The 14,543-nt window shown below is 36.8% G+C and overlaps 1 protein-coding gene across 1 annotated transcript; it reads right to left on the minus strand.

Annotated features, from left to right (window-relative positions):
- Window positions 1-333: 333 nt before the first annotated feature.
- LOC134741555 (RING-box protein 1A) lies at window positions 334-5,175 on the minus strand. Its single transcript, XM_063674380.1, has 5 exons — window positions 4,956-5,175; window positions 4,838-4,865; window positions 4,638-4,759; window positions 2,853-2,938; window positions 334-533 (listed from the first exon to the last, which is right to left on the minus strand). The coding sequence occupies exons 1-5, from the start codon at window positions 5,046-5,048 to the stop codon at window positions 521-523; spliced, it is 342 nt and encodes a 113-aa protein (XP_063530450.1). The 5' UTR covers window positions 5,049-5,175; the 3' UTR covers window positions 334-520.
- Window positions 5,176-14,543: the final 9,368 nt, after the last annotated feature.

Raw genomic sequence — 14,543 nt, forward strand, 5'->3', positions numbered from 1 at the left:
GAATTGTATTAACTTTATTTAAAATGTGATGATACCTACATACATCAAAGTACAGTAGGAAAAAGCATTCAATAAATTCATAGTAAAATATTTGTGTATTTTATTTTTCCCTGTAGTTCAGTTTCACAATCTCTCTCTCCACTCTCTCTCTGAATTTCGTGTTGACGTTGACACTACTACGTAGGTACAGGTACTTCGGCGCACGAATACCGTGAAAGCAAAAAGGACCCTGCCAGACTTCCAGCTTGTTAGGTCTTGCCCTAACCTTGCCAAGTAGACCTATTTTATACTTTATCACACTGATATATACTTTTTCAATGAAATAAACATTACTTAGTTTAATAATGTTTTCCAATTTTTATTACAAATAGAAATTAAAAGTTTACAAGATACCAAGAATTAATAATCAAAATATTGTAATATTAGTGAATTTATTGAATTCTTAATGAAATATTGACATAAACCCAACTTTAATACACATGGAGGTCTGTGGTCTTGGCCCGCCATCGCCAGCCGAGATCTAATGTCCGTACCTGGAACAAGTAATACACTGGTGAGTAAGACAAGTATTGCTAACCATGCATGAATTTCATATCCAATTCAATTGCAGAAAACTAATACTATTATGTTTGCTTGTGCAAAGAGAATATATAGGATAGAGGGGTACTGTACTGTCATAGTAAATTTTGTAGTCACAGTAAATTTACTGCCATCTATCGACACACAATTAAAACTTAAAAATAAAAATATCAAAAAATTTATATATTATATGGATAATAATTTTTAGGGTTCCGTACCTCCAAAGGAAAAAACGGAACCCTTATAGGATCACTCGTGCGTCTGTCTGTCCGTCTGTCACAGCCTATTTTCTCCGAAACTACTGGACCAATTAAGTTGAAAATTGGTACACATATGTAAGTTTGTGACCCAAAGATGGACATGTAACGTAAACAAATTAATTTTAAACACGGGGGCTACTTTTGGGGGGTAAATGAGAAAATTAAAAAATAAAGTTTGTCAAACTATATCGTGTTACATATCAAATGAAAGAGCTCATTGTGAGAATTTCAAATATATTTTTTTTATAATTTTAAGATAAATAGTTTAGAAGTTATTCAACAAAATAGGCAAAAAATTACCATTACCCCCCTTTAGCTCCGAAACTACTGAGTCAAAAATTTTGAAAAAAATACACAAAATAGATCTTTACCTATATATCACCGGAAAACCTATTAGAAATGTGCAGTCAAGCGTGAGTCGGACTTTTACTTAGTTCTTGATCCGACCCGTACGGGTTTTTTAAAGACATTTCACATAAAAAATACATTGTTTAAATAGTGTAATGTACGGAACCCTTGGAACGCGAGTCCGACTCGCACTTGGCCGGTTTTTTATTTGTGTTTATTATCTTTCTATGATTTTGACCCATGTTCTTTCACTGATATGTGTTAAAATTGTTAAATAACAAACGAAATCGTCAACGCCATCTAAACGAGAATAGGCTAAAGGTTGGTATTGGTGATATCATCTGTGCGAAAATCAAATTTTCTTGATTTCCGGGGCACGTTTTTTTCCTTAAAACTATTCATCTTATACAGGTCTTTGGCTTGTGTTACTTCAGGCAAGGAGGATATAATATTATAGAGCGGTACTGTCATAGTAAATTTTGTAACCACTGTAAATTCATTGCCATCTATCGACACACTTTAAAACTAAAAAGGAAGATTCATAAAAATACGATAAAATGTATTTAAATATGGATAAATGTTTTTTTGTATTTGCATTAATTATTTTTATTATTTTGACCCATGTTCTTTCACTGATATGCGTTAAAATTGTTAAATAACAAAAGAAAACCGTCAGCGCCCTCTATACGAGAGTAGGCCAAAGGTAGTAGCGACATCTAATCAAGAATCAAATTTTCGTCATTTTCGAGGCACGTTTTTTCCTTAGACTGTATCCATCTATTACATCTATCTTTGCTTCAGGGCACATTGTGACTGTGCTTTGTTGCTATGTAAGTAATGTAAGACAAACACTCTTGAATGTATAGGGACCGTGCGCGTTGGAGGGTCTGCCATCTTGTGGCCTGAATCGGAACCATAAACATTACATCACATGTACATTGACACTTCACGCCAAAGCAAGTGCTGCCATCTTGTGGGCTACTTTGGAAGCATAAACTACACATTTACGCCTTGCGCCAAAAATCTGACGTCTTCTGTGCTGCCCCCTACAGTTTATGCACGCTCCCTTCTGTGAAGCTTCCATGTCAGTAAAGCTAGAATTGCAGCTTTATTACTTCTATCGGAAAGCATCTATAGAATAAAACCGGCCAGGTGCGAGTCAGACTCGCCCACCGAGGGTTCCGTACAAATTTAACGGTAATTTTTATTTTCTACAAATTTACAGTTTTCTGATTTTTCCCTGTATTTGTAGTGTAAGACGATATTACTTGCCAAATTTCAGAGTTCTAGGTCAAAGGGAAGTACCCTATCAATTTTGATTCCCTTGAGAGTGTCGAAATATTCTTTTTTTGCGGCATAAACGACCGGATCTTTTTTTACGTAAACTTAGAAGTTTGACCGTAGACCTGAGTATATGGTTTAAATTTCAACTCAATACCTCCACACATTGCCGAGATAAATGGTCTTGACCAAGTGATGTACAAGAAAGGGTTAAGTTTTTACCTTTTGAGATATGGAACACTAAAAATGAGGCGAACATTGCTTTTCAAATATAGTTAAGGGGGTCTGTGACAAAAGTACTTAAAGGGGTAAAGGAGATTATATCCAAAGCATCCTATTATTTCCCTATCTGACATAAGTGCAAACATTAAAAAAAGAACTTACTTTTGGAACTCCCATTCTCTGTTGTCTAGAGGACACACTTGCCGGGTTTTCAGCCAACGCGAAATGCAGTGAAAATGGAAGGCATGCTGCAAAAAACATTTAATTTATATCATTTAATTCAAGAAATATAAATTATAACTGATTTTAATAGCTTTGCACAGTACTTGGTAACATATAAAAGTTGAACAAACACATGTTTCAAATAGGAAAGATACAAGATCCGACATGCAGGTTCTGAGGAGTCAGAGGAGACTGCAATGCACATCCTCTGTTCCTGTGGACCACTAATGTCAAAAAGAAGTACCTACTTAGGGCGGCACGTACTAAACCCTATGAGGTACAGAACATTACGGCCCAAAGAATCTGGAATTTTCTGGATTCAACGGGCATTAGTAATGAGCTTTAAAGGGCCATCACAATAGATCACTGTTTGGTCGTGACACTCAAAGGCCCACAACATCCCAATAATAATAATAATAACATATAAATGACTGTAGTTATCTAGTAATAACACATTAAACAACTGTACCGATATTCTGACCTAAATATATAATTGAGAGTGGCAACTCATTCTAGCATATACATGCCTCTCTCTCTCACACCCCCACCACGTCAGGCAGTTGCTTTGACTTTGACAGTTGCAGCAAAAGCAAAATATTCAAGATTAAACCAGTCCTTTTTTGCATTTCACATTGTTTATCGATAAAATACCTCTTCTGTTATATTAATTACCCATTCATGACGCCGTACACATAAAAAAAACTAACTGAGACCTTTCAGAGTGCACACTGGCACTAACAATGTTGAAAACGGTCAAAATTAATGAAAAACCTTAATTTGGCAATAACTTGAAAACCGTGCCACTTTTACTGGGGTCATGTTAAGTTGGTTCGGGTGCTCTTGACCTGGTCTACCTCCAGTGCTGCAGTGTCACTGTGACAAGTCACTTATGGGACACCCTGTATATATATCTTTACTTGAAAATTGTTGTATTGTATAACTAGCCTTATGAACCAATTCTGCATGTACAACCAGCCTTAAAGTTTATAGTTTATGATGGTTCATTATTTTTTGTATGTGGGTATTTTTGCACTGTATTTTTTTCCTCAGTCACCCCTTGACCATAAATGCTGTAAAGGGTTCGAAACGTGGGGATGTATTATAAATTCAATATACGCTATATAATATGTTTTCATAGTTGCATTTGGGGGTCCCTTTGTTTGACATAATTATTGAAAGTCATAATGTAATGATTGTCATATTATCATTAGTCATAATTCTGAAACCGTTAACTCTTCAGGATCTTCCTCGGGTTATCCTATAGATCGGTTAGGTTAGGTTTGTTTTATGGCAATCCTGAAAAGTTACGCGTTTCTGAGAAAAACCAAATTATGACTAATGATAATATGGCAATCACACATGACTACACATGAATTACATTATGATTTTCAATAATTATGTCAAACAATAGAGACCCTTTTATTTCATAAGTAACTATCGCGGTAACCGAAGACAATATGATGCTTTGCTTTATACAAGTTAACAAATTAAAGTTTTACAAGAGTCACATATCCAGATTTGTGTTATGTTTAAGCCTAATTGGCAGGCTTGCGTGCCGGAGGAGGCCAAGCCAGTTTGGAAAGCCCAGCTCAAACTAACTGATCATTGATGGAGGACTTTTTGAACAAGGTTTACAAATTATCAGGAAATAGTGTGATATTTCCGTAAAGGGTCATGCCTTGGTTTTGTAAAAACAAATATCATTTAAATGAAAAGGGAACTTACATTACAGACTCCCCAAGCTACTGTGCACTCTTCACTAGTGGCTGATGCCTGGTTAGCCTGACATTCAATGCATAGATCCATAATGTGATTGCGGCAGATAGCGCAGTTATCCACCACAATATCTAAAACACAAAAACTTTTTACACATTTATATCACTACATTTAAGGCTACGTGTTGGAATTAAAAATATTGTACTAACCCCAAGCCCACAAGGCAACTGCGTTCCACTGAAAGAAAAACAGAAGTCGTTAGCGAAAACTGTGCCATTAACAAAGTGACAAAACCAAGTGGCACAACACAATGATACGGCGATTTACCTTTTTGACTTCGAAACGCTTTTTGTCGCCTTTGCCACTACTGGACGAAGCCATCTCTACTTCCTCTTCGTCGACATCCATTGCGGAAGCCATTCTATTTTATAAATACCTTCTTAACTTTGAAATAATGAATAAAAACTGAACAACAATTTGTGTTTGACGTCGGTAGGGTTGTCTTGCTAGGTTGTTTGAGGCTGAGGCTTTTCGGCCTTTTCGTTCGGTTTCGATATTTTCCCAATACCACAGATAAGGATTGACAAGAATGATTATAAAAGCGTAACACACTACCGCACAGCACCAAAGGTCACGGTGCTTTCTCGCTCTCACTTAAGCGGCTAACACATTACCGCACCGCACCAAGGTCATTGTGCAACGCACCCTTAAGTAAGAGCGAGAAAGAGATATTGCTTTCTCGCTCTTACTTATGGGTGCGTCGCACAATGACTTTGGTGCGGTGCGAAAGTGTATTAAGGTTTGTCCAGACGGGGACAATTTTTCGCCAATCTGATTAAAAATAGGGTATTTGACTACTCATAGACATAGTATAGTAGTTATAGACATGAAACCGAGCGGCCAGGGGTAAGAGAAAGACATATTCATGTATTGACAGGTTAATGTATGGCAGCATAATCCTTTTTCTCTTTCACTCTTATAACTTTCGGTATTTCGCCATCGCCTCCTACCCAACTCCTACCTATGCTGCCATAACCCGACCATGAAAAAAACCCCGGTCGGTGATAAGGACAAAGTATGGCACTATTTTCTCTTTCCTCTTATAGGAATCGCAATGAGGGCTATCGTTTTTTTGCTCACCAGTTGGCGCCTCTGTTGATGGTGGTCCAAAAGACTAATGAACAGCTGTCAGTCATTGAAGTGAACTATGGAAAAAATAAGACTATCTTTCTCTATCAAAGAGTGTCAGGCCCTTGTGACTACTAGTCATATTATACTACTCTTTGCTACTAGTCAAATCAGTTTTTTTTTGAACTGTCAAAACGATTTTGATGGAATTTATATGAAACCATTTTCTCTATTAAACCGTTTCTCTATTAATCTTCTGCTTGCTTTATTTATAGCTCCCTCCACACTACGCGTCGCGAAGCCGCGAACGCGCTTTTCATGCATGGTATAATAGTAAAGGGGGCAAAGTTGTTTTTTAACCGCTCGTGCTAATATTGATCTATCGCTAGCTCGGGTAGCTAGCGAAAGATTCCAAAATTGAACCACGAGCGTAGCGAGAGCGAGACAGGAAAATGTCAAATGGTTGTAATGAGGGCTATCGTTTTTCTGCTCACCAGTTGGCGCCACTGTTGATGGTGGTCCAGAAAAACAGATCTCAAAATTCTTCTATGCTTATTTTTATAAAATCAATACGTTGTAATATACACTAAAGGTATTTTAACGTCTAAATTTGCCGTTTTTTTCAACCTGTTTAATTTTGCATATAGTTTAGTTGGCACTTTTAGATTTCCATCTACACTAGCGCCGCTAGCGGCGAAATTGAGCGCGATAGCCCTCATTGTATCCTCATTGGTTGTAATATAATCAAGCCAAATAAAAAAATATATGTTCGTTATTTCCATAGACCTAGCATTACATAGACCAGCTATACGCGTGCGCCCGTAAGGGATAGAAATAGATGACGTCATAAACGTGGGGATACCATATTGGTAAAAATTACCCCAATATTTGATATCACGTTGGGGCGATTACCCTGGAGGCAAAGTTAGCTTGTTTGACAGTATTAAAAAATTGTTAAGTAAAATGTCAATGGGCCGTTCTTTTTAGGCGTATAAACAATGAAATACCTCCTATAATTCGCGCAGGTGGTACAAAACTAAACATGTTTAGTAAATAAAACGTAAAATAAAATGTATTATGGGTTTTAATTTAAAGAAATCACAAATCGCAATCACACCAATTAATGTACACCACATTTAATCTTCACAACATTTGTTTATTTATTTTTTGGAATTAGAAGTACGAAAAAACTTCGAGGTCAAAATTACCCATAAAATTATGATATTTTCATCTGGTATCCCTAACATGATTGTTATGCAGCTAAATTAAGAAGAAGTTTAAAAATGGCTGACCTCAGACTCCTACCTACCTACGTAATTTGGGCGGATAATTTTACAAATAATGTTTTGTTAATTTGCGTAAATAATTGTGATATTTTTATTGAAATCGTTTGATTCTACATTGCTTTGAGTGTAACGTAATTTTACGATGTTATTCTCACATATTGCGTTAAGAGGAAGGTCTAAAATACCGTACTTACGTGTGAAAGGTATGATCTCATATTTTTGCTCAGAGCGGCTATTACAGCCGATTACAGAACAATTCACCAGTATTTTGTCAAAGTTCAAGCATTCAAAACGCTAACCATCACTATATTTCATAAGAGAAAGCACAATTTCATACAAAACAACGATAATTAAACAAGCAACGAACAAACATGACATGTCACGTACTTATTTGTTTGCCACAACCTCGGTTGTGGCAGCGGTGGAAAAGTGAAACTATGACAAGGACAAACAATAACAGCGCTTTCTCTGCTACTCCTACTGAAAGATACATAAGACTATCCCGTTCGGTCATTTTCCCCCACTCCTCATGACCGATCCAGTTATACTACATTCATGGTTATTTCACAGGTACAACACAGGTAGGTGTCAACTGTAACAACTTTACATAGTCGTATTAAATTAGTTCAAATATTTCGCGGTCATCTTGCTGAGATCTTACAGATTTTTAATTATATTATTTATATTCCTAAAAGATTCTTGGGAAACGTGCTAAGTTATTATTTGTAATAGTTCGAAGTTCCCCGTATGACAATGTATTGTGTGATCGAGGGCAATGTAAATCGCATAAAGGAAGAAAAGAAAATACGCACGAACCGGTAACCTTAAATCGGTGAGTTTTGTTCAATTTTGACGAAAATTATCTATACTACCTGACCTAAAGATTAAAATCAGTATGTTGTCTATGTAATTATTACTTGCATTCAATTCTTTTTACATATTTTCGAAATTTTCTGCTAACGATGAAAGGTTATATTTTTGGCATAGTGATGTAGGTACTGTGTTTTTATCGACCTCGGAACAATAACCTATCGACAATCATAGCTTTATAAAGTATAATACTAAAAAAGACACGATTGATCATTGATGAAACATAAGTTAGATATTGATATATCTAAATTTCTAATCGTTCTCCAAATTCAGGGTCATAAATGATTATTCATAAAGGGTAAGAATTTAAACATGTAAGTACTGGATAGGTAAACCAACAGGATCATTTCTGACATTTTTATATTTATTCAGACAAGAAAGTGGCTTTTAATTGCATAGCGAATCACTATTAGTGATAGAGTCGAAAAGGGATAGACCACTTTCTTGGCTTACGTACTTGACTTACCTACATATAAGTTATCGCACGTGTGTGCTTTACCCACGATGTAAAATCTATATTTAGTAATGCGTAGTTAGTAGTTTATCTTGCATCTAGTAAGTATTTCAAATACCATTCCCAAAAGCATCATGTATCTGATATTTAAATATTTGACTTCCTAGTATCTTGTATTTTAGATACTTTTTATAGGGTATCTTATACATCTCTGGTCATGTATATTTATGTCAACTGCCTTGTATATTTCGTTACTATGGATCTATATCCATAGTAACGAAATATACTACATATGTAACTACATAGGTAGTTAGATCAAGAAAAGTCTGCAGCGATTTTGATAGCACGCGCCATGCAAGTTTTATTTTCCATGAACTTATGACGTACCTATAAATAACACTTGCACTGCGTGTGCTATGAAAATCGTTGCAGGCTTTTCTTGGTCTAAGGCCAGGATTAGGCCAGGATTACACTTGTAGTTTTACTTACGTAAGTAGGGACAAAGCTATTTGCTAGAATGAGATAACGATATTCATATTCTGTAGTATAGCTGTGTCCCTACTTACGTAAGTAAAGCTTACGAGTGTAATCCTGGCCTAAATCTACCAATTTCGTGATATTTTTTGACTTCGTTGTCGGTCCCTCATTACTGAGGATCGTGACCATTTGGTTTTGCAGCTCCTGTGATTTGTCTCCATCGGTCTCGATCTCCCGTAGCCCTCACCCCTTGATGGAGTTTGCCTGAGGTGGCCTTCTTAACTTGGTCGGACCATAATTCTGTTTTGTTTAGCCCTATGGTTGACTGGTAGAGAATGCCTATAATGGCATTAAGTCCGCCTGTTGTACACTTTTTATGTGCAATAAAGTTTAAAATAAATAATAAACAATAGAAGTGCATAATTTATGGATATAAAAAGTCGACATAGAACATCCTTGGCAAAGCACAAAACTTATGACACCGTACGTAAATGAGAAATAACAAACATATATGCATCTCTTTTCTACACATTATCTAATTCGTAAGGAAGTAAAGGACGGTTATACATGTTTGGGAAGCAATTTTGCCCGGCTTCTATGCTTGTTATTATTCTGAGTTCCTATTAGACTAGAGAAAACGGTCCACACGAGATAGCAAACCAGAGCCCCGTGTCTCACTCGCACATGTTGCCAATGTTAAAAAGATACGATTGTGGTAGTATAGTTTGTCAAGGGACTGTCTCATTTCGGGCGTAGACGGAGAGAGTCATGCTGTCTTTGTCTTGCACTGGTGCTGGCGCCCAGAAGAAGGGGATGAGTGTAGTTCTTTGTGTTCTTATTTACTGACAAGATTTGCTTGACCAACTATATTTATAAGTTTTATGGTGATATTTGAGTCAAAAATTGGTATTCTTGCGTCCGCACCTCCATTTTATCAGTAATAGTGCACTGCCTTATGGGAATATAGTTCAGATCCGGAAACCGCTTTCAACTTTTATTATGTTGCTGGGTATGGTACTGGGTCTCCAAAACTGCCGGGAGACAGCGGCGCCGGCCATCTACTTCAGCGGAATGACGTCATCACAATGATTCCCGCCTCGGTGCGAATATTGCATATTGCACCCAAACTATGCATTGCACATACACGTGTGGGGTATTAAACGAAAGCCAATAAAATCTATACATATAATAAAGCGGAAGAGGGTCGAAAGTCTGTACATGGAAGATATTCGAAAAAAAATTGGCTGGGGATACTTAGAATCGATCACAGAACACGTTCCAACAGTTTTTAGAATTTTTGTCTGTTTGTCTGTTTATCTGTTTGTCTGTTTATCTGTTTATCTGTTTGTCTGTTTATTTGACCGCGCATCAAATGAAAATGGCTGAACGGATTTTGATGCAAACTTTACTAATCTGTCAAAAAAATCCACGGCCAGGTTATAGGCTATAGAAATTTCACCCCTAAGGGGATTAAAAAGGGGATGAAAGTTTGTATGGGGTTCAAGATTTATTTTAAGGTAGCAATTTGAAACTTCGTAAAAAGATATATTATTAAATTACAAGTAAACTAATTTCAGCGTTTTTGAAAATGCATCCCCTAAGGAGGTGAAAAAGAGGTTGAAAGCTTGTATGGAGATAAATTTTTTTTTCGAGTGCGTTACTTGAAACTTTGTATATGGGCATATTATTATAATACAGGAAAAGTGATTTTAGCGTTTTCAAGAATTCGTCTCCTAACGGGGTTAAAAGGGGGTTGAAAGTTTGAATCCATTACAAATGTATTTATCAGTACGGTTTTTACTCACTATTATTTTTAGTCGCTTTTGGCGACATAAATAAATAATATTTAAAATATTTTGAAATATGTCTCACGATAGTTTAAGTGCGACCATTACAAATGCTTTGAAACTTCTAAGAAAGGCATAATAGACGATTACAAAAAAAGTAACTTCGACGTTTTTGGAATTTTAACCCCTCAGGGGGTTGAAAAGGGGATGAAAGTTTGTCTTGGGGTGCAAATTTTATTTCAAGCTAGGAACTTGAAACTTTGCAAAAAGGTATTATATTAAAAAGCAAGAAAATTACTTTCAGCGTTTAAAATTCATCCCCCAATGTGGTGAAAAAGGGGTTAAAAACTTTATCTTTATAACTACTTATATCATTTAAGCTACTAGGCCAAGTTAGGTATCGTTTTTATATAAATCGGGTATGCCGAATTCCATTTCGGAAAACACAAAAAATATGAAAAAAAAAACTATTCTCATAATGATAACGGAAAATGGATGGAGACTGCGTTTGTATGGAGAAGCGGCCGTGCCCTTTCATCTTAATAATGGCCACGAAGGTGGGTACTTTAAAAAAAAAAAACATTTTTCTATGTCGTTTGCGGAGTAAATGTCAAACGATTTGGGACTTATACGCGTCCCCATGGGGAACACCCAAATATTTCGAAAAATCCGAAATACGTTATTCCGATTTTTATAACTACGATTTTCATAATCCCGATTTTTTGAAGTCCGAAATATCAAAATTATGATTTTTAAAAACACGATGGAATAAAATCACGAATGTGCTATTTCCGAAAACTCAAAATCCGATTGTCACTTGACCGAAAGCTTAAAGTTCCGATTTTACACTTTTCCGAAAATATTTTTTCCGAATTCCTAAATTCCGAAAAGTCATTGTCCGATCGGAAACTAAATAATTCGGTATTCAGAAATTCGGTCTTTTGGAAGGTCGGAAAAATTAAATTCGTGATATTCAAATAAACACTCACGTTTTACTTTAGTAATTCGGTATTCAGAAATTCCGTTTTTTGTAAGGTCGGAAAAATGAAATCCGTGATATTCAAATGAAGACTCACGTTATAGTAATTATTACGGCTGCCTGTCGTGCCGCATTATGTTGAATTCGGCATAAAATATTTTTGGCATAAAAGTTCCGCATAAATAAATTAGGCAGAACTGCGAACCTGCGAACCCGAACTGTTGCTAGAAGTGGGTTAGGTTAGGTTTAGAACTGCGACCCCCAAGAAAACGAACTGTTGCCAGAAGTGGGTTAGGTTAGGTTAGAACAGCGGCCCCCAAGAAAACGAACTGTTGCCAGAAAAGTGGGTTAGGTTAGGTTTAGAACTGCGACACCCAAGAAAACGAACTAACAATATATTCGGAATATCGTTATTCGAAAATTTAAAACTTGGGATATTTAAAATAGGAATCACGTCAATTCGGAATAAGGGCAATTCGTGATTTCAAAAATCGTAATTGTTAAATTCGGTGTTTGCCACCATCGGAATTGTTATAATCGGAATTATGTAGTTCGGAATTTTCAAAATTCGGCTTTTTGGGATTTCGGAAATATAAATCTTCGTGATTTTCATCATTCGTAATTACGACAGTCGGAATTTTGATGGATCGAGCATTTAAAAATCGAAATGATGAAATTCGACATTCTAAAATTCGGAATAAAAATTATCGGAATTATGTAGTGTACCCGTTACCATGCCTTCCCGAAAAAAATAGAATCTTTCGCGAAAGTTTCGCAACGCATTGATGCTACAAGGGGCACGGTCTTAGGAGTTTGAGAAAGACCACGGTGAGACTCAGTGGCGCTCTAGCCGGCAGGTCGCTTCGCTTTCCAGCGCGAGTCTCGATTGTGATACCAAAGACATCGTACGCAATACATATGTAGGCGCAGATCCTGACGGAGTGTGGCGCCGGAGAAGCCGTGTTCATCCCGCGCATCCCCCTCATACCGAGCAACTTCCCGTTCCGCTTCAAATGGCTACAGGTCCCCGTGAGCGTCTGCTTCGCCATGACCATCAACAAGTCGAAGGGGCAGACGCTGCGCGCCGCCGGCGTCATGCTTAGACTGATTTGACTGGAGGACCGATTTGGATGAAATTTGCCATGGACATGATTTGGATAGGTACAGTCAAGGACGTAAAACTACAAAAATGGTACTGTATCGTTCGATAATATATATACACCTACTTCTCTATGTCGTTTAAATCACGTCAAAATTTTGAATAAGGGAAAAAAAATATTGATTTTGGAGTGTAGTTTTATTTTGTGGTACCTAATTGTAAAATATTTTATCCGAACTACAGTCCTCTAGCGTATCCGTCTGTCAAATTTACTTCAAGTTCCGCCTCCAGGGGAGAAGGAGATAAATTAGGGGTGCATTAGCCGCTTACTGACACAGACCGAATTCCACGCAGGCGAAGCCGCGGGCACAGCTAGTATTATATATTTCACTAATACCTTCACATACTTTCACTAATACTTTCACTAATTCCTTTCAGTAATATCGGTCATAATCGGCGGAAGAAATCGGCGAGCCAAATTGGCGTTTGCGTCCGCCACTAGTATTTTCGTTTGGGGGCCTTTTATTTTATTTAGAGGGTTTAATTTAAATATTACCATAAATCTAAAATTGGTGATTCAATTAGAGATTGACGCCAATTTCATTTCTGATGAATTCGGTCGATGGTCGATTTGATCATCCCGTCTGGGTTCAAGGTTCATTCGAGTTTCTAGAGTTAGACCCAAGTTAGACCAAGATAACTCTGCAGCGATTTTGATAGCACAGACTGTGCAAAGTGTTGTATACTTTTTTTAAAGCCCTACCCAACCCGTCTACCTCTACCCTGAGACGCTAGCCTTTAGGAACAGAAAGTTGAATTCCTAAAATATTGAAATATCAAAAAGTTGAATTCCCAAAAAGTTGAATAATTTTAGTTTCGCAAAATGTTGAATTCTTATAATGTTGAATTCTCAAAATGTTGAATTCTCAACTTAGCTAGACGGAGCTCCGCTTCGCGGGCCTCCTATTTTTGGGCGGTTTGCCCTTCGGGCATCTGAAGCTACCTAACAAGCCTAACCTAACCTACGCTTTATTCCCCAGTATAATGTTTTCACGGATATCACACTAAATCAATAGGTAGGTAGGTTAGGTTCGTTAGGTAGCTTCAAATGCCCGAAGGGCAAACCGCTCAAAAATAGGTCTAGTTAAGTTCAGTATTCAAAATTTTTATAATTCAACATTCTGAGATTCAACATTGACAGAACTCAACATTTTAATAATCAACATCCTGCAAGTTCAACTTTTTTAATCTCAACATTTAAATAATTCAACCGTATGCAAATTCAACATTTTGATATTCAGCTTTCTGGGAATTCAACTTTCTGGGAATTCAACATTTTAGGAATTCAACTTTCTGTTCCTAAATGCTTGTTGTTGGTCAATTCAGTTTTTTATAATTTAACATATTTCATAATGACACTTATGAGTTAGACCAAGCTAAGTTGGCACTGTTGGCAGCGATTTTTATAGCCCAGACTATGCAAGTGTTATTTTAAACGTCAAACTTCTATAAAATAGGAAATTCCTATTAGGAATTTCGTAGAACATTTGTTTTTCTCGCCATTTTGAACTGACAAAGTGGGTTAGGTGGGTTGTAAATAGAATATGGTTTGAACAGCTTTGATGGAACCGTTAACCACGTGTAGTATCTACTATGAATTCTATCGATAAGTCACCTCCCACGTCTATTTATGTTTCTTCTCAACCATTTTCAAATTGCACCCCTTTAAAGTTTTGTGGCGCCAAACACGGGTGCAGTGCACTAGGTCAATTAATAATTGTCTGGTCAAATATCAATCGCATATGTGTAAAAGAGGTGGCTTAAGAACTAGAGCA

The sequence above is a fragment of the Cydia strobilella genome, chromosome 5 (genome assembly GCF_947568885.1).
Source record: "Cydia strobilella chromosome 5, ilCydStro3.1, whole genome shotgun sequence".
NCBI classification, from domain to species: Eukaryota; Metazoa; Arthropoda; class Insecta; order Lepidoptera; family Tortricidae; genus Cydia; species Cydia strobilella.

Excerpts from the sequence above, each read along its gene's own strand:
- LOC134741555 (XM_063674380.1), bottom strand. The coding sequence starts at position 5,048 with ATGGCTTCCGCAATGGATGTCGACGAAGAGGAAGTAGAGATGGCTTCG. Across the intron at positions 4,866-4,955 it reads AGCGTTTCGAAGTCAAAAAG|TGGAACGCAGTTGCCTTGTG; the intron begins GTAAATCGCCGT and ends TTTTTCTTTCAG. Across the intron at positions 4,760-4,837 it reads AGTTGCCTTGTGGGCTTGGG|ATATTGTGGTGGATAACTGC; the intron begins GTTAGTACAATA and ends TTTGTGTTTTAG.